At 37.1% G+C, this 18756-nt stretch overlaps 1 protein-coding gene across 17 annotated transcripts in view; it reads left to right on the top strand.

The window, feature by feature from the left end:
* KMT2C (lysine methyltransferase 2C) overlaps window positions 1-18756 on the top strand; it is a 275662-nt gene that overhangs the window by 69503 nt on the left and 187403 nt on the right. For all 17 annotated transcript variants that reach the window (XR_011074736.1, XM_068549742.1, XM_068549731.1 and 14 more), the window contains one exon: window positions 4485-4573. Coding sequence is in view for 16 of the 17 variants with exons in the window: in XM_068549742.1 (XP_068405843.1) it covers window positions 4485-4573 (89 nt within the window). In the remaining variant the exon portion in view is untranslated. The remainder of the gene's footprint in view (window positions 1-4484; window positions 4574-18756) is intronic.

Below are 18756 nucleotides of genomic sequence, written 5' to 3'. Positions count from 1 at the left end.
GTGCCTGCTTATGATGGATACTGGTTTTATATAGTGTCTTTGATTTTGCTGTCAGTGGAATGCCAGCCTCATAGAATCAGTTGGAAAGTGTTTCCTTCTCCATTATTTACAGAAGATAGTGCAGGATTAGTATTTCTTAAAAGTTTGATAGAACTCATCAGTAAAGCCATTTGGGATTGGATTTTCTTTGTGTGAAGGTTTATACTTACAAATTCAATTTTTAAAATAGATAACTGGGTTATTCAAATTTTCTATTTCTATTCTTAAGTCATTTTTGGTAATTTGTGCCTTCCAAGGATTTTGGTCCATTTCATCTATGTTGCTGATTCATTGACATAAAATTATTTATAATATAATGTCATTGTCCTTTTAATGTGTGTAGTCTCTCTAGTGATGACCCCTGTTTCATATTTTCTATTGGTAGTTTGTGAGGGTTTTTTTGTTTGTTTTTCTTTTCTTGATCATTTTTGCTCGAGAGTCATCTATTTTATTCTTTCAAAGAAGTATCTTTTGGTTTCACTGATTTTAAAAAAAATTGTTGTGCTTTTATATCATCGATTTCTGCTCTTTATAATTTCTTCCCTTCTATTTATTACAGGCTTGATTTGATTTTAATTTCTTAAAGTAGAGACCTGTATTACTATGAGAGTTGAGCTGTTATTTTCTGATATAACTATTTTTTTTTTTACTGTTTATTTTTATTGAGGTGTAGTTGATGTACTATATTACAGAAGTTTCAGGTGTAGAAAATAGTGATTAACAATTGTTTTACAATTTTTAAAGGTTATGTTTTTCAGTTTATAGTTATTATAAAATATTGACTATATTCCCTGCATTGTACTGTATATCCTTGTAGCTTATTTATTTTATACATGTTTGGTACCTCTTAATTCCTTGATATAGGAATCTTGCATCTTGACTCTGATATAACTATCTTGCCCTTGATATAATTATTTAAGTAAGTTTCCCTCTTTCACTGCTTTCCTGAATCTTAATGAAATTCTGTGTTTTCATTTTCATTTAGCTCAAGCTATTTTTTAATTTCCTTGTCGTTTCTTTCTTGACTAGTGCCTTATTTAGAATTGTGTTGTTTACTGAATATTTGAGGATATTGCATACATCTTTTTTGTTTGTTTACAGTTTAATTCTATTATGACCAGAGAACATGTTCTATATGATTTCAGTCTTTTAAAATTTGTTGAACTTTGTGTTATGGCCTACAATATGGCTTATTCTCTGGATTGTGTGCTTGGAAAGAGTAGGTATTCTGTTGTCATTAGGTAGGGTGTTCTGTAACTTGTCAGTTAGGTCCATGTGGTTGGTAGTAGTCTTAAGTCTTCTGTCTCTTTATGGAGTTTTGTGTCTACCTGTATCAGTTATTGAGCAGAGTGTTGCAATATCCTGATATAATTGTGGGTTTAAACATTTCTCCTTCCAATTATGTATTTTGAAACTTTGCTGTTGAATGCATACATATTTAGGACTGTTATCTCCTTGATGAAGGTTCTTGTTTTCTTAATTTAATCTGATAAAATTTGCCTTTGAATTGTTGTATTAAGACCATTTATGCTTAACATAATTATTTATGTGGATGGGTTTAAATCTACTTGCACTTTGTTTTGTATTTGTTCATTCTCTCCCATTTTTTCCTTTGTTTCCTTTTATTCATTTCCTGTCTTTTTTGGGTTAATTGAATATTTTTTTAGGATTCTATTTTATCTCCATTTGACTAATAAGCTGTGTGTGTGTGTGTTTACAAAAGAGTAGCTTTAGGATTTACGTTACACATTTTTAACTCATCAGAGTCTACCTTCAATTAATATCACTTCAGATGTAATAAAAGGCCTGTACATCAGTATACTTTTACCCCCCAATGTTTTGAACTATTGTTGCCATACATTTAAATTTTATATATATTATGAAATCCACAATAAATTATTTTTGCTTTGAACAGTGAGTTAACTTTTAAAGAGATTTAAAAATAAAAGTCTTTTATATTTATTCACATAGGTACCATTTCCATCACTCTTTATTCCTTTCCATAGAGGAATTTTGATCCATATTTTTATTGAGTATTATTTTCCTTTTTTCTGAAGAATTTCCTTAATGTATCTTCTAATGAAGGTTTTTTGGTGAAGAATTTGTTTAGCGTTTGTTTGAAAAAAATTTTAGATTACTGTTATTTATCTATCTATCTGTCTATGGCTGCGTTGGGTCTTTGTTGCTGCACGCGGGCTTTCTTTAGTTGCGGTGAGCTGGGGCTACTCTTTGTTGTGGTGCACAGGTCTCTCATTGCGGTGGCTTCTCTTTGTTGCGGAGCACGGGCTCTAGGACGCACGGGCTTCAGTAGTTGTGGCTTGTGGGCTCTAGAGCGCAGGCTCAGTAGTTGTGGCGCATGGGCTTAGTTGCTCCGCGGCACGTGGAATCTTCCCGGACCAGGGCTCGAACCCGTGTCCCCTGCATTGGGAGGCAGATTCTTGACCATTGAACCACCAGGGAAGTCCCTCCAAAGTTTTTTTTTTTAACTTAAACGTAACTTAAACATAACTACTACTACTTACACTACTTGCCTTAATAAATTCTGAAAATAATTATTCTCTCCCTTTTTCTATGAACAATAAAATCAACCTTAGCCCTGATCACCCTTTCCCATCAAGTTTTTGTCATCTCTTATTTTTTCTGCCTACTTTCCCCCTTCCCCTCATGAATGATGCTGTTTTGTCTGCTTGACTTGGTGTGTTATATTGGCAAATTTCTAATATTATATTTGCATTCTGATTATATTTATTGGTATTTTTTTTCATCCATAGTTTTTTGGATATGCTAGAATTTTGGTTTGGTTATTTCCTTTTAATTCTTTTTGTGGGATGAGGATGACTTTTTGAGAGTGTGTAGTATTGCATTTATAAAACTATTTGGACTTTGATCGCTTTAACTTAAAAAAATTTTTATATCTCCTTTACTGGTTTTGATGAATTAATATCCTTTTAAAAATAAGATTTAGGGCTTCCCTGATGGCGCAGTGATTAAGAATCCACCTGCCAATGCAGGGGACACGGGTTCGAGCCCTGGTCCGGGAAGATCCCACATGCCGCGGAGCAACTAAGCCCGTGCGCCACAGCGACTGAGCCTGTGCTCTAGAGCCCGCGAGCCACAACTACTGAAGCCCGCACACCTAGAGCCCGTGTTCCACAACAAGAGAAGCCACCGCAGTGAGAAGCCCGTGCATCACAATGAAGAGTAGCCTCTGCTCACCACAACTAGAGAAAGCCTGCGTGCAGCAACGAAGACCCAACGCGGCCAGAAATAAATACATACATAAAATTAAAAAAAAAAAGATTTAAATAGGTTTCCTGTTGTTTAAAACAGCCTTTTTTGCTTTACCTTTTCATATTATTTTTCTCTATTCCTTATTGTTTTCAAGTCTAAGTATTTTTCAGATAAATACTGTGTTCGTTTGTACTTTTTCTTTTTAAGTAGTGAAATAATTTAAAGCTCTGAAATTATCTGAATACTGCTTTGTCAGTTTCTAAGGTATTTTTTTTTTTATATGTAATGTCTTTTTTTTTTTTAATGTGTTTAAAAACTTTTTTTGACTCATTTCTATCCTTAATGAGACCTCAAAAACCTTAAAGGTCTTTTGTTTTTTTAATTGCATTGGGTAAGAGAATTGTACTTTACCATGATTCTTTTTTTTTTTAAACATCTTTATTGAAGTATTGCTTTACAGTGTTGAACATTGCAATGTTGAACATTGCTTTACAATGTTGTGTTAGTTCCTGCTGTATAACAAAGTGAATCAGCTATATGTATACATATCTTCCCATATCCCCTCCCTCCCTATCCCACCCCTATAGGTGGTCACAAAGCACCGAGCTGATCTTACCATGATTCTTATGTTTATTTTACTTTACTGAAATGTTTATAAATTAAAATTCGTCACACTTGTAAGGCAAGTGTGATTAGATCATGCTTAATAGTTAGATTTTTTTGTTTTTTGGGGGGTGGTTTGCAGGAGTGTGCCTCACTTTCTCCTTAAGGGGTAGGTGTCTTAAAAATCCAGACATCTGGACATCACTCCTCAATTTCATTAGATCTAGAGGTGTAACCTGGTGTGTGAACTTTGAACCCACTAGGTAGTTAAAAACCACTACTGTAGACGGAGGGAGTGATCTCAAGTTCTGGTAAAAGAGGGGAAAACCTAGCCTGGAAAATACTTACAGAAGTTATGATGTTACAGAGTTACAGAGTTATGATGACACAAACATATTAATATGGGCCTCTGTCCCCACATTTAGGTATAAGGAAGGGCTGAATATGTGGGAAAAATGACTGTAAAGTGTGATATTTACTATCTGATATGGTAAAGTGAAGGAAAAATTGCCTAAATTATTTTGTGTACCTTCAACTTGTGCTTTATTTTGAGTATAATTCTAAGCTTTAATGTGTAACATTTAATTATATGTTTATTTCTTTGTCCATAGGCCTCGAAGTAGAGGAAAAAGTACAGTGGAAGATGAGGACAGCATGGATGGGCTGGAGACAACAGAAACAGAAAATACTGTGGAAACAGGTTTCAAAACTTAATTAAAAAATTTAAGAATTTACAGAATAATTTGTACAGTTAGCAGTCGTCTGTACACCGAGTTCTAAAACTTCCATGTGCTAGAGTAGTTTAATAAGTAATGACAAAGTGAAAAAACTGAGTTTTCTCCCTTTTTTTCCCCTAAAGCTCTGATTTAGTGGAAATCGTTTAATCTCTGTAGAGAAGTATTTTATTAAAGCAGAATTAAAACTGGAATAAACAGTAATTCCGGGCCATTCGTATGATATCTCACGGGAGATTTCTGGCTTATGAACCATCTGGTGTTTGTTTATTGTGTTAGCATATATGTGAGGAAAAAATATGTTCCATTAGCAAATAATACTGTGAAATGCTGGGTGAGACCAGAGCAAATACTTCCTAGTCTACTGGACTTTTAGGTGCCTTAAATAAGCTAATGCGTGTTTTGCATCTGCAAAAGGAAAATAGAATAGGTTGCCCAAAGTAGTTTCCAAAATTTATACCAAGTTAGTGATTTAACGAGCTGTCAACGGGACTAGGTTTCATATTGTATTCACAGGATATCTATGCGAGATGGTCTGTCATTGTCAGTATTTTTACAGTTGTTGTTTAGACATAGTTGATAGGCTTTTTCTCTGATGTTGAATGTCACCACCTTGATGCTTACAGAATGTCATACAGTTTTTAGAGAAAATTAGAAATTGCTGTATCTTTTATAATATAATTTTCCATGGAATACTTTTGGTTGTCAAATGTGTTGCTATTACATGCCTGTAATTCTTGGAAAAGCCTTCAGAAGTTCTGCAGTTCTCATTCCTTTTTCCCATAGAGTCTAGTTAAGTAGAGTGACAGGAGAGAAGCTTGGAAGTTCAGAATTGTACATTTTACCCTTTGGTGTACATTCATTGCCACATTATTTATTTATTTTTATGAATTTATTTATTTTATTTATGTTTTTTTTGGCTGCGTTGGGTCTTCATTGCTGCGTGTGGGCTTTTCTCTAGTTGCAGAGAGCAGGGGCTACTCTTCCTTGCGGTGCGCAGTCTTCTCATTGCGGTGGCTTCTCTTGTTGCCGAGCCTGGGCTCTAGGTGTGCGGGCTTCAGTAGTTGTGGCGTGCAGGCTTCAGTAGTTGTGGCTCGTGGACTCTAGAGCACAGGCTCAGTCGTTGTGGCGCACGGGCTTAGTTGCTCCGCCGCATGTGGGATCTTCCCGGACCAGCGCTCGAACCTGGGTCCCCTGCACTGCCAGGCAGATTCTTAACCACTGTGCCACCAGGGAAGCCCCTCATTACCACATTACTTTAAACTTGGATTTATATAAGTTCTCCACTAGTTATTTTTCATAGATTTTCCCCTTAATTTAAATTTTTTCTGTACTTTGTACCGTTAGTTTCTTGTGAAAAGCTTTTTGTAATTTTAAGTGACATTTGCGGTGGAACGATTACTTGCAAGTCCCTTTAAGCCAGTGCTCTAAGACTGTCCACAGGTCCTGTTTTGTTGCACTTACCAGAAGTCTCCCTGAGTACTCTGTCTTATTCTCTGAAGATTTAGCACGTCCCTTTCCATTTTCCTCTCCTTCTCCCATTGTCAATTTTAATAATCTATTCAACACCCAGACCTCGTAGCTCCTTGACTTCCTCAGAATCCTCTTCTCCAGCCCACCTCAGTCACTCATTCTTATGGCCAAACTTTAGCCTTTATCACTGTATCACTTACTAGGACACTTGCTGTTTCACTTCCAAAATCTGTTTCAACTGTCCTTACTATACCTCTTCTTTTACTAGCTCACTTTTTCCTAATATCCACACCACAGTAATTCTTCAGGCACACTGAATTCTCCAACTCAGTGATCTTACTGATGGGGTTTGTCAGCCTCCTTTTCTAGTTCAGATTCTGTGATCCATTATTGTAGTCGTTCTGTTACGCACCCTAAACTCTTTTGCCATCCTCCCGCTATTTTGCTTTCATAACAAAACTCAGACTCTGCATTTTGGCAGCGAGAATGGCTGGAGAAAACCATAAACTTGCTGACTGGTGGCATTTTAAACTTATGACCTCACATCTCAAGGGGGTCGTGATTGCTATCCTCCACTCATTCTGGTCTACTTAGAATTCCCTCTCCCGTTATCAGGGACGATTCTTTCACCACCTTTTCTTCTCCCTTCAAACTTCTAACAACTCATTTTTCATTTTTCAGTTGATGATCTTGATTATGTCAATGAAAAGATCAATAGAAGCAAGCAGGAGAGAGATTCCACATTCATCCGCAGTCAAATCTTCTTTCCTGCTTGCATGTCTGTCCATCTATTTTATTATACCTTCCTAGCTAAAAGTGGGATGAAAAGTCTCTGGGGTCGTCTACAGCCAACTCTTCTACCTGTGTCCCGGATACTGTCCCATTTGCGCCTTCAGTTTTCCTTGGTTTCTGGTATCAAGAATTTCCTCTCTCAGTGAATCATTTCCATTAGTATTAGCATTTGTTGCAGTATCACCCTTCTTAAACGTAAGTAACTTCTCGTGGTCAGCTACCCCTTTTAGCTGCTATATTGCATCTTTGCTCATCTTTATAGCAAACGCGCTTGAAAGAATTGTCTATACTTATGGTTGTTACTTACTTTTGACCATTTTTTCATGAACCTACTCCAGTCAGGCTTTCTTCCTCCCGCTCCCCCAGAACTGGTTTTGATTTCGTATTGCCAAAACCACTGCTGAGTCTTTGTCCTCCTTAGGTATTCAGTGTCATTTTCACACAGCTAACCACTTTCAGGAGGAAAACCTTTTCGTTTTTAATTTGGCTTTCAGGACACCACATTCTCTTGCTTTTTCTTATCTCACTGATCTCTTTTGCTCATCTCACAGATTAGGTGGTCTCATTTAGTCCAGTTGCTTTAAATATTATCTATGGGCTGGTAACTCTAAAAATTATATTACCAGCTCTTTTCTTGCTTTGAACACAACCAGTATCTTCAGCTTACTTCTTAAACATCTCCTCTTAGATTCTTAGGAGGGTCTCAAACTTGATGTGTTTTCTGTGGAACCGTTTACTGTTGTCCCGAAACCTTCTATTCGTCCAGTGTTCCCACCTCAGTAGATGACATCGTGTATTGTTCAGGCTGGAAATACGGAGCCTGTTGGAAAATGCTTTGGGCTTTACCTTGATAATTCTGCCTGATTTCAGTCACCTCTCATCTCCTTCTCTGCTGTCACTGCGGAACTAGTCACCACCACTGCTCGTGTGGACTGCTGCAGGAGCTTCCCAACTGGTCTTGCTGCTTTTACTCTCACTCCATTCTAGTTTTGTTCTTCATGTAGTAGTGGAGTGAGCTTTTAATTAAAACCCAAAGTAAGAGTCTTTTATTTCCCTTCTGTAAACTATTCAAGGCCTCCAGGGATACTTAAAATAAAACCTAAAGTCCATGTATGATCTTCAAGCTCTACTGACCTTGGCTACCTGTCCAGCCACATCTCCTGTCTTCCCCTTGCTCTCTGGGCTCCAGCCATATTCCTTTTTCAGGCACTTGAACTTTTTGTCATCTTTGCTTGGAACGCCTTTCTCCCAGATACTCGTGGAACTTTTTGCCGTACGTCAGTCAAATTTCTACCCAGTGCTGTCTTGTTGGAGAGGGCTTTCCTGACCAACCTGTTGAAAAGCAGCACTTGTCGTGCTGTATCCTCTTCTCCTGTTTTACTTTTCCTCCTAGTATTTAACAGATATGACATTATATTACATATTTGTTTGTGTGCCTTTCACACTAAAACATAAACTTCATGAGGTCAGGGATTTGTCTTGTTCATTGATTTATTCCCAGTGCCCAGAGTACCTCCAGGCATATGATAGGCATTGATGCCATATATATATATATATATATATATATATATATATATATATATATATAATTTATTCATCTTGTCCTTCCGTATGAAAGTTAAATAAAGCCAATTGTGTTAGTCTTTGCTCTGTCTTTGTGCTTGGAAAGACCTTTGTCCAGTTCCTTTAGTGAACACATAGGGCAAGGAGAATAGTAAAGAAAAGGATAAAGAACAATTGTTAAAATTACCAACCTGCAAGCAAAGAGAAGAAAGAGTTTCGTAAATTTCTAATCAGTTTAAAAGCACATTCCAGTTGACTGCAAGACTTTGACATCTCTGCACATCTCCAGGCCCAGGATTTATTGAAAGTTCTCTTACTCTGTGAATTGTGTGCCTTGACACATTTCTTTAATGATTTGTAGTAATTTAAGAGTATTTATAAAATGAGTACTCTTTTAAGGTGTGTGTGTGGGGTGAGGGTAAGTGATGGGAATGAGTATCCTGCAAGTGGTCATTGGGAAAGTAGCAAGGATTCTCACAAGTTTTTATGGCAAGAAAAATCCTCCCTTTTGGGGGTGGTGCGACCGTTGCCAGTTCTGTGTCCATTTTTCTTTATGGATAAAATCAACTTGAATGAAGTGCTAGTTACTTGAGGAGAGAAATTCCACTTTTCTTTGAGAGTCATTATATATAATCAGGGCTTTGCAAACTTGTTTTAGTTAATTATAATTAGTTAATTATGATTTAGCTAATTATAATTAAACCTTTTTTTTTTAAACTGCTGAAGTTGTCATTGTGTGGCTAGTTGGGGCCCCTTTTTGGCTGGCTTCTTAATCCTTTTTAATATCTCAAAATGTTTCAAAGCTATTGCTCGTTGGCAAGAATGTTTTTCAGGCCCATCCTTAATACTCTCTGCCTCAGGGTATGAAATCGCCTACTCTGTAAGACTACTAGTTCTTTTTAGTGGAGAATAGTATGAGAGATAAAGTCTAGGCTGTTAGGGATGCATATCATATTTTTTCTGTTGAGCATTAGTTATGTTAGTCCATTCTAGTGATATACTAGTAATTACATAGATGTGAGGCTGTATATACATGCTTATAAATTATCAGTTCACATTCATACTTTCAGTTTACCACTAGCATAATTTTTTAAATAGACTTTAGTTTTTAGAACAGTTACAGGTTCACAGCAAAATTGAGTGGAAGGCACAGATATTCCCCATTTACCTCCTGCCCCTACACACGCATAGCCTCCCGTTTATCAGCACTCCCACCAGCATTGGTGCGTCTGTTATGATTGATGAAACTACAGTGACACAGTATTTTCACCTTAAGTCCATAGTTTACATTAGGATTCACTCTTGGTGGTGTGCATTCTGTAGGTTTGGGAAGAATGTATAATGACATGTATCGATCAATATAGTATCATACAGAGATAATTTCACTGCCCTGACAATCCTCTGTGCTATGCCTGTTCATCCTTTCCTCCCCTCTAAGCCCTGGCAACCATTGTTCTTTTTTCTGTCTCCATAGTTTTGTCTTTTCCAAAATGTAATATAATTGGAATCATACCATATGTAGCCTTTTCAGATTGGCTCCTTTCACTTAGTAATGTACATTTAAGGTTCTTTTCATGGCTTGAAAGCTCATTTCTTTTTACTGCTGAAAAATATTCTGTTGTGTGTATGTACAGCAGTTTATCTGTTCACCTACTAAAGGACACCTTGGTTGCTTCTAGGTTTTCGCAATTATGAATAAAGCTGCTGTAAACATTTGTGTGCAGAGTTTTGTGTGGACATAAGTTTTCAGCTCCTTTGGGTAAATACCAAGGAGCATGATTGCTGGGTCATATGGTGAGAGTATGTTTCGTTTTGTGAGAAACTGCCAAACCATTTTCCAAAGTAGATGCACCATTTTGCATTCCCACCAGCAGTGAATGAGCGTTCCCGCTGCTTCACAGCCTCACCAGCATTTGGAGTTGTCAGTGTTCTGGATTTTGGCCATTCTAATAGGTGTTTAATAGTATCTCATTGTTTTAATTTACACTTCCCTGATAACATAATGATGAGGGATATCTTTTAATATGCTTATTTTCCATCTGTATATCTTCTTCCACTACTCTGTCTGTTAAATTCTCTGACTCATTTTTTAATGAGGTTGTTCATTTTCTTATTTTTGAGTTTTAAGGGTTCTTCATATAATCTGGATAAGAGTCCTTTATCAGATACGTCTTTTGCAAATATTTTCTCCTAGTCTGTGGCTTGTCTTTATGTATCTCTTGGCAATGTTTTCTGCAGAGCAGAAATTTTAAATTTTAATGAAGTCTATCTAGTGTATCAATTATTTCTCTCATGTATCATGCTTTTGGTGTTGTATCTAAAAAGTCATTGCCAAACCCAAGGTCACCTAGATTTTCTCCTATTTTATCTTCTAGGAGTTTTATAGTTTTACATTTCACATTCTGTGATCCATTTTGAGTTAATTTTTGTGAAGGGTGTAAGGTTTGTGTCTAGATTCTTTTTTTGTGTGTGCTTGGATGTCCATTTGTTCCAGCACCATCTGTTGACAAGGCTGTCTTTTCTCCATTGTATTGCCTTTGTTTGCTCCTCTCTCAAAGATCAGTTAACTGTATTTATGTGGGTCTATTTCTGGGCTCTCTGTTCTTTTCTTATTTTTGATTACTGTAGAAGTAATCTTGAGATCAGATAGTATCAGTTCTCCAACTTTGCTCTTCTCCTTCAATATCATGTTGTCTCTTCTGGGTCTTTTGCTTCTCCATATACATTTTAAATATATACATTTTTATTATTTTTTTTTAATCAATTAATTAACTTATTTATTTTTGGCTGTGTTGGGTCTTCGTTGCTGTGTGCGGGCTTTCTCTAGTTGTGGCTAGCGGGGGCTACTCTGTTGCAGTGCGAGAGCTTCTCATTGTGGTGGTTTCGCTTGTTGTGGAGCGTGGGCTCTAGGCACGCTGGCTTCAGTAGTCGTGGCGCGTGGGCTCAGTAGTTGTGACTCGCGGGCTCTAGAGTGCAGGCTCAGTAGTTGTGGCGCATGGGCTTAGTTGCTCCGTGGCATGTGGGATCTTCCCGGACCAGGACTCGAACCCGTGTCCCCTGCATTGTCAGGCAGATTCCTAACCACTGTGCCACCAGGGAAGTCCCCATATACATTTTAGAATCAGTTTGTTGATATCCACGAAATAACTTGATAGATTTTGATTAGGATTGCATTGACTATAGATCAGGTTGGGAAGAACTGACATCTTGGTAATATTGACTCTTCCAGTTCATGAATGCAGAATAACTCTGTTTAGTTCTTCTTTGATTTTTTTTTCATCAGTTTTGTAGTTTTTGTCATGTAGATCTTGTACATATTTTGTTAGATTTACACCTAAGTATTTTTGGAAGTGCTAATATGAATTTTTTTTTAAAAAATTTCAAATTTCACTTGTTCATCGCTGGTGTATAGGAAAGTGATTTACTTTTGTATATTAACCTTACATCCTGAGACCTTGCTATATAGACAAGGAGTTTTTTTGTTGATTCTTTCAGATTTTCTATGTAGACAGTCATGATGTCTTTGACTTTGAAGTTTTTTGTTTCTTCCTTTTAAATCAGCAGTAGCTGGAACTTCCAGATGATGTTCAAAAGGAGTTGTGAGAGGGGGATATCCTTACCTTGTTCCTGATCTTAGTGGGAAAGCTTTTAGTCTCTCAACATTAAATATGATGTTGGCTGTAGGTTTTTTGTTTTTTGTTGTTTTTTTTTTTAATTTTTATTTTTGGCTGCGTTGGGTCTTTGTTGCTGTGCGTGGGCTTCCTCTGGTTGCGGCCAGTGGGGGCTACTCTTTGTGGCAGTGCGCGGGCTTCGCATTGCGGTGGCTTCTCTTGTTGTGGAGCATGGGCTCTAGGCACACGGGCTTCAGTAGTTGTGGCATGTGAGCTCTAGGGCGCAGGCTCAGTAGTTGTGGCGCATGGGCTTAGTTGCTCCGCGGCATGTGGGATTGTCCCGGGCCAGGGCTCAAACCCATGTCCTCTGCATTGGCAGGCAGATTCTTAACCACTGTGCCACCAGGAAAGCCCCTGGCTGTAGGTTTTTTGTTAGCAAGTCTTTATTAAGTCGAGCAAGTGCCCCTCTATACTTAGTTTACTGAAAGTTGTTGCCGTTGATGTTGTTTAAAATCATGAATGGGTGTTTGATTTTTGTCAGATGATTTTTCTGCATCTATTAATATGATCATGTGATTTTTCTTTTTTAGCCTATTGATATGATGAATTACATTAATTGATTCTCTAATGTTGAACCAGCCTTGCATACCTGGGTTAAATCCCACTTGGTTGTGTTGTGTAATTCTTTATATACATTTTCAGATTCAATTTACTAATATTTTGTTGAGAATTTTTTGCTGTGTTCACGAGAGATATTGATCTGTAGGTTTTTGGGGTTTTTTTTCGTTGCAATGTCCTTGTCTATTTTTGGTATTACAGTAGTACTGGCCTCATAGAATGAGTTGGGAAGTATTCTGTCTGCTGCTGTCTTTCAGAAGAGATTGTAGAGAATTGGTATAATATCCTCCTTAACTGTTTGGTGTAATTTACCAGTGAGCCCATTTGGGCCTGGTGCTTTCTGTTTTGGAAGCTTATTAGTTATTAATTAAGTTTCTTTAATAGATACAGCCCTGTTCAGATTGTTTCTTCTAGTGGTGAGTGTTGGCAAATTATGTCTTTCAAGGAGTTGGCCCATTTCATCTAGGTTTTCAGATTTGTGGGCATAGAGTTGTTTGTAGTATTCCTTTATTATCCTTTTAATGTCAACGGGACCTATAGTGATGGCCCCTCTTTAATTTCTGATGTTAGTAATTTGTGTGTGTCCTCTCTCTCTTTTTCTTAGTTAACCTGGCTAGAGGCTTATCAATTTTACTGATCTTTTTAAAGAAGCAGCTTTTGGTTTCATTGATTCTTCTCTATTGATTTCCTGTTTTCAGTTTCATTAATTTCGGCTCTAATTTTTAGCTTTTTAAAAATCACTTTCTGCTTACTTTGGACTTAATTTGCTGTTCTTTTTCTAGTTTCTTAAAGTGGAAGCTTAGTTTATTGAGTTTAGATTCTTCTTTCTTTTTTAAAAACAATTATTTATTTATTTTTGGCTGCGTTGGGTCTTCGTTGCTGTGCACGGGCTTTCTCTAGTTTTGGCGAGCGGGGGTTACTCTTCGTTGCAGTGCGTGGGCTTCTCATTGCAGTGGCTTCTCTTGTTGTGGAGCATGGGCTCTAGGCACGTGGGCTTCAGTAGTTGTGGCACGCAGGCTCAGTAGTTGTGGCTCACGGGCTCTAGAGCACAGGCTCAGTAGTTGTGGCACACAGGCTTAGTTGCTCCACGGCATGTGGGATCTTCCAGGACCAGGGCTCGAACCCGTGTCCCCTGCATTGGCAGGCGGATTCTTAACCGCTGCGCCACCAGGGAAGCCCCCTTTGTTTCTTGTATATGCATTCAATGCTGTGAATTTCCCTTATTCCCACTGTGGTCTGAGAGCAGACATTGTATGATTTTTATTATTTTAAATTTGTTTCAAGGCACAGAAACAAAATGTACTTGGTCTGTTGGTAAATGTTCCATCTGATCTGGAGAAGAATGTGTATTCTGCTATTGTTGGGTGAAGTAGTCTAAAGATGTCCATTATATCCAGTTGATTGATGGTGGTGTTGAGTTCAACTGTGTCGTTACAGATTTTCTGTCTGCTGGATCTATTTTTGATAGGTGGCTATTAACGTCCCCATATATAATAGTGGATTCATATATTCGCCCTTGTAGTTCTATCAGTTTTTGCCTCATGTATTTTGACATTCTGTTGTTAGGTGCATATGTATGTGTTAAGGATTTTTATGTGTTGTTGGAGAATTGACCCTTTTATTATTATGTAGTGTTCCTCTTTATCCCTGATAACTTTACTTGTTATGAAGTCTGCTGTGTCTGAAAGCTTCTCCTGCTTTCTTTTTTATCTGAACAAATTTTCAGTATTCAAGTATTACAGTATTATTAACTATAGTCATCATGCTGGTGGTACATTAGATCTCCAGACATATTCATTCTGTAAAACTGCAACTTTGTACCCTTTGACCAACAGCTCATTTTCCCCACCCCCTGGTAACTACTGTTCTTCTCTCTGGCCAACTTTACATTTTTTATTAGAATTTTTACTTAGTTTGTTAGTTTTTCTAGGCTATAGACTTTTCAAAGTCCCACCGGAGGGAACTTTCCCCAGATTGTCCCTGGTACATCAGTTCCATTCTTAAGAGTCGGGAGTCGGTGAGCATTTGCTTGAATCCTTCCTTCCATATTTTAATTAATACAAGGTTAAATGACACCTCCAGACTGTATCGCTAACAGTTTTATCCAGCACTCTTAGTTCATACTAGACTTCAGTCTTGCCCAGGGTACCTCATTTCTCACAAAGGAAGAACATAATCAAACTGGGTGCATGCTTGTGTCTTGGCTTTCACTCTGTATAGCCCGGTCTCTCAATTATCCAGGTCTTCTTTAAAGAATTACCTCAACTCTTCGCTTTGTGAATACCCACCCCAACTCCCTTTTCAGAAGTTCTGCCTTGATCATTAGACTTCACTAAGCCTATTTCTCTAGAGTTTTTGCATAGCCTGAAGTGTCTGTACCTTAATTCTATGTGGAGACATTTTTAATTGATAACTGTGTTTTACCTGAAAGTCTAGACATGATATTTAATCATTCTTTATTTCTGAATGAGTTTAGCAGATCTGGAGGCAAAACTTCTCACTAAAAGCCCTAAGAAGGGGAGCTATTATAAATGATACATTAAGGAAAAAAAAAACAAAAAAAAACCTGGCTTCCAATTGTACATAACTAATATATAAAAATATGATTTATATCAATATTTGTATGTTTGCTTAAACTTATTTGTATCATATCAGTTGTAGAAACTTTTGTGTATGTCATTTCCAACTTACGGAGTAAATGTTTAATTAGTTTTTATTAATTACTTAAACCAAAAAAAAAGGTGTTTAAGGCTGGATTTTGTTTTAACATGATTTCTAGTGTTTTCCCTAGGTTTCGATATTATTTTTATTATCCGTATTTTCTACATGGTTTTTAATTGTAGTTTTGGTCTCCTCTTTGACTTCTGAGCTGTTTAAGAGAGTTTTGAAAGTTTCCAATTGTTTGTGTGGATTTTATCCTTGAATTTTGTTATTCATTTCTAATTCTGTTATATTTTGTTGGTTTTGTATACTTTCTACATTTTGGAATTTGAGGTTTTTTGACGTATTCATTGGCTTTGGAAAATTCTCAGCTATTATATATTCAGCTATTGCTTTTGTACCATTCTTTGTTTCTTCTAATTAAATGTTCATTAGACTGTTTCACTGTGTTTGTTATCATTTACCCTCGCTTTTAAATTTTTTTAATACTTTTGTCCCTCTGTCCTTTGTTCTAAATAGATCATTCTAGATAGATCTTACAGTTTTCTTATCCCCTTCTAACCGTCTAATCTCTTGTTAAACATAACAGTTGAGGCCATTTATTATGCTTTAAAAGTTCTTTATTATTCGTTTTCAAGTTTGCAACTTTTTGTAGTTTTTAGTTCCCTCCTGAAAATTTTAATGCTCGGATTTTATTACCTTTAACATGGTAAATACAGTTGGTTTAAAATTTTTGTTTGATTATTGCAATATCTGGAGTCGTTTTGTTTCAGTTGTTTCTGCTCATTCTTGCTCATGTCATCTTGTCTCCTCATGTAACTGATTATCTATGCTTGTGTGCTGGACAATATAGTTGACAGTTTATTTGTAGAAATAGATTGATGATTTTTTTCCCCTCAAAGATGGTTTTTCTTTGATTTTTTTTTTTTTTTTTTTTTCCTGGTACCTAGGGGCACTAGTATTTTAGGAACACCTCAGTTCAGTTTCATGTCTCTCTTTTCTGTTCCAAGCATGTAACTCAAAGCTGTGCAGCAGTCCTTGCAGAGATTGATTTCTGGTTCACTTTTCCTGTTGATGTCCCCAACTTTGGGGTTCCTGCCATCTTGAGTTCCCATTCCCTGGATGGTTGTAGACTTCTAGGACTATCGATGAGTCTGTTGAAACTCACAGTGCGTGCTCTTGGTTGCCTTTTCCTGAGCAGCCGACACCCCCATGGGAAGTGCAGCCCTGAATACCAGGCTCACCTTCCTCTAGTAATTCTTTACTACCTTGTTAGTTTTTTGATGCTTTTAAGACATTTTTACTTTCAAAAATATTTTACTCAGTTTTCTTGTCTTCAGTGGGAGGGTTGTTTCAAATTACCTAGTCTGCCGTTAGTGAAGTAGATGTTCTCTGGAGTTTTCTCTGCATTCTTTTTTTTTTTTTTTTGAATTTTATTTTATTTTTTTATACAGCAGATTCTTATTAGTTATCCATTTTATACATGTTAGTGTATACATGTCAATCCCAATCTCCAATTCATCCCCCTGGCGCCGCCCCCCACTTTCCCCCCTTGTGTCCATAGGTTTGTTCTCTACATCTGTGTCTCAGTTTCCTCCCTGCAAACGGGTTCATCTTTACCATTTTTCTAGGTTCGACATATATGCGTTAACATATGATATTTGCTTTTCTCTTTCTGACTCACTTCACTCTGTATGACAGTCCCTAGATCCATCCATGTCTCTACAAATGACCCAATTTCGTTCCTTTTTATGGCTGAGTAATATTCCATTGTGTATATGTACCACATCTTCTTTATCCACTCGTCTGTCGATGGGCATTTAGGTTGCTTCCATGACCTGGCTATTGTAAATAGTGCTGCAATGAACATTGGGGTGCATGTGTCTTTTTGAATTATGGTTATCTCTGGGTATATGCCCAGCAGTGGGATTGCTGGGTCATATGGTAGTTCTATTTTTAGTGTTTTAAGGAAACTCCATACTGTTCTCCATAGTGGCCGTATCAGTTTACATTCCCACCAACAGTGCAAGAGGGTTCCCTTTTCTCCACACCCTCTCCAGCATTTGTAGTTTGTAGATTTTCTGATGATGGCCACTCTAACTGGTATGAGGTGATACCTCATTGTAGCTTTGATTTGCATTTCTCTAATAATTAGTGATGCTGAGCAGCTTTTCATGTGCTTCTTGGCCATCTGTATGTCTTCTTTGGAGAAATGTCTATTTAGGTCTTCTGCCCATTTTTGGATTGGGTTGTTTGTTTTTTTAATATTGAGCTGCATGAGCTGTTTATATATTTTGGAGATTAATCCTTTGTCCGTTGATTCCTTTGCAAATATTTTCTCCCATTCTGAGGGTTGTCTTTTAGTCTTGTTTGTAGTTTCCTTTGCTTTGCAAAAGCTTTTAAGTTTCAGTAGGTCCCATTGGTTTATTTTTGTTTTTATTTCCATTAGTCTAGGAGGTGGATCAAAAAAGATCTTGCTGTGATTTATGTCAAAGAGTGTTCTTTCTATGTTTTCCTCTAAGAGTTTAATAGTGTCCGGTCTTACATTTAGGTCTTTAATCCATTTTGAGTTTATTTTTGTGTGTGGTGTTAGGGAGTGTTCTAATTTCATTCCTTTACATGCAGCTGTCCAGTTTTCCCAGCACCACTTATTGAAGAGACTGTCTTTTTTTCATTGTATATCCTTGCCTCCTTTGTCATAGATTAGTTGACCATAGGTGCGTGGGTTTATTTCTGGGCTTTCTATCCTGTTCCATTGATCTATATCACTGTTTTTGTGCCAGTACCATATTGTCTTGATTACTGTAGCTTTGTAGTATAGTCTGAAGTCAGGGAGTCTGAGGTCCTCCAGCTCCGTTTTTTCCCCTCAAGACTGCTTTGGCTATTTGGGGTCTTTTGTGTCTCCACAGAGATTTTAAGATTTTTTTGTTCTAGTTCTGTAAAAAATGCCATTGGTAATTTGATAGGGATTGCACTGAATCTGTAGATTGCTTTGGGTAGTATAGTCATTTTCACAATATTGATTCTTCCAATCCAAGAACACGGTATATCTCTCCGTCTGTTGGTGTCATCTTTAATTTCTTTCATCAGTGTCTTACAGTTTTCTGCATACAGGTCTTTTGTCTCCCTCAGTAGGTTTATTCCTAGGTGTTTTATTCTTTTTATTGCAGTGGTAAATGGGAGTGTTTCCTTAATTTCTCTTTCAGATTTTTCATCATTAGTGTATAGGAATGCAAGAGATTTCTGTGCATTAATTTTGTATCCTCCAACTTTACCAAATTCATTGATTAGCTCTAGTAGTTTTCTGGTGGCATTTTTAGGATTCTCTATGTATAGTATCATGTCATTTGCAAACAGTGACAGTTCTACTCTTCTTTTCCGATTTGGATTCCTTTTATTTCTTTTTCTTCTCTGATTGCCGTGGCTAGGAC

This window comes from Eschrichtius robustus, chromosome 8 (assembly GCF_028021215.1).
Source record: "Eschrichtius robustus isolate mEscRob2 chromosome 8, mEscRob2.pri, whole genome shotgun sequence".
NCBI classification, from domain to species: domain Eukaryota; kingdom Metazoa; phylum Chordata; class Mammalia; order Artiodactyla; family Eschrichtiidae; genus Eschrichtius; species Eschrichtius robustus.
This window is presented reverse-complemented; position numbering and strand designations above follow the sequence as displayed.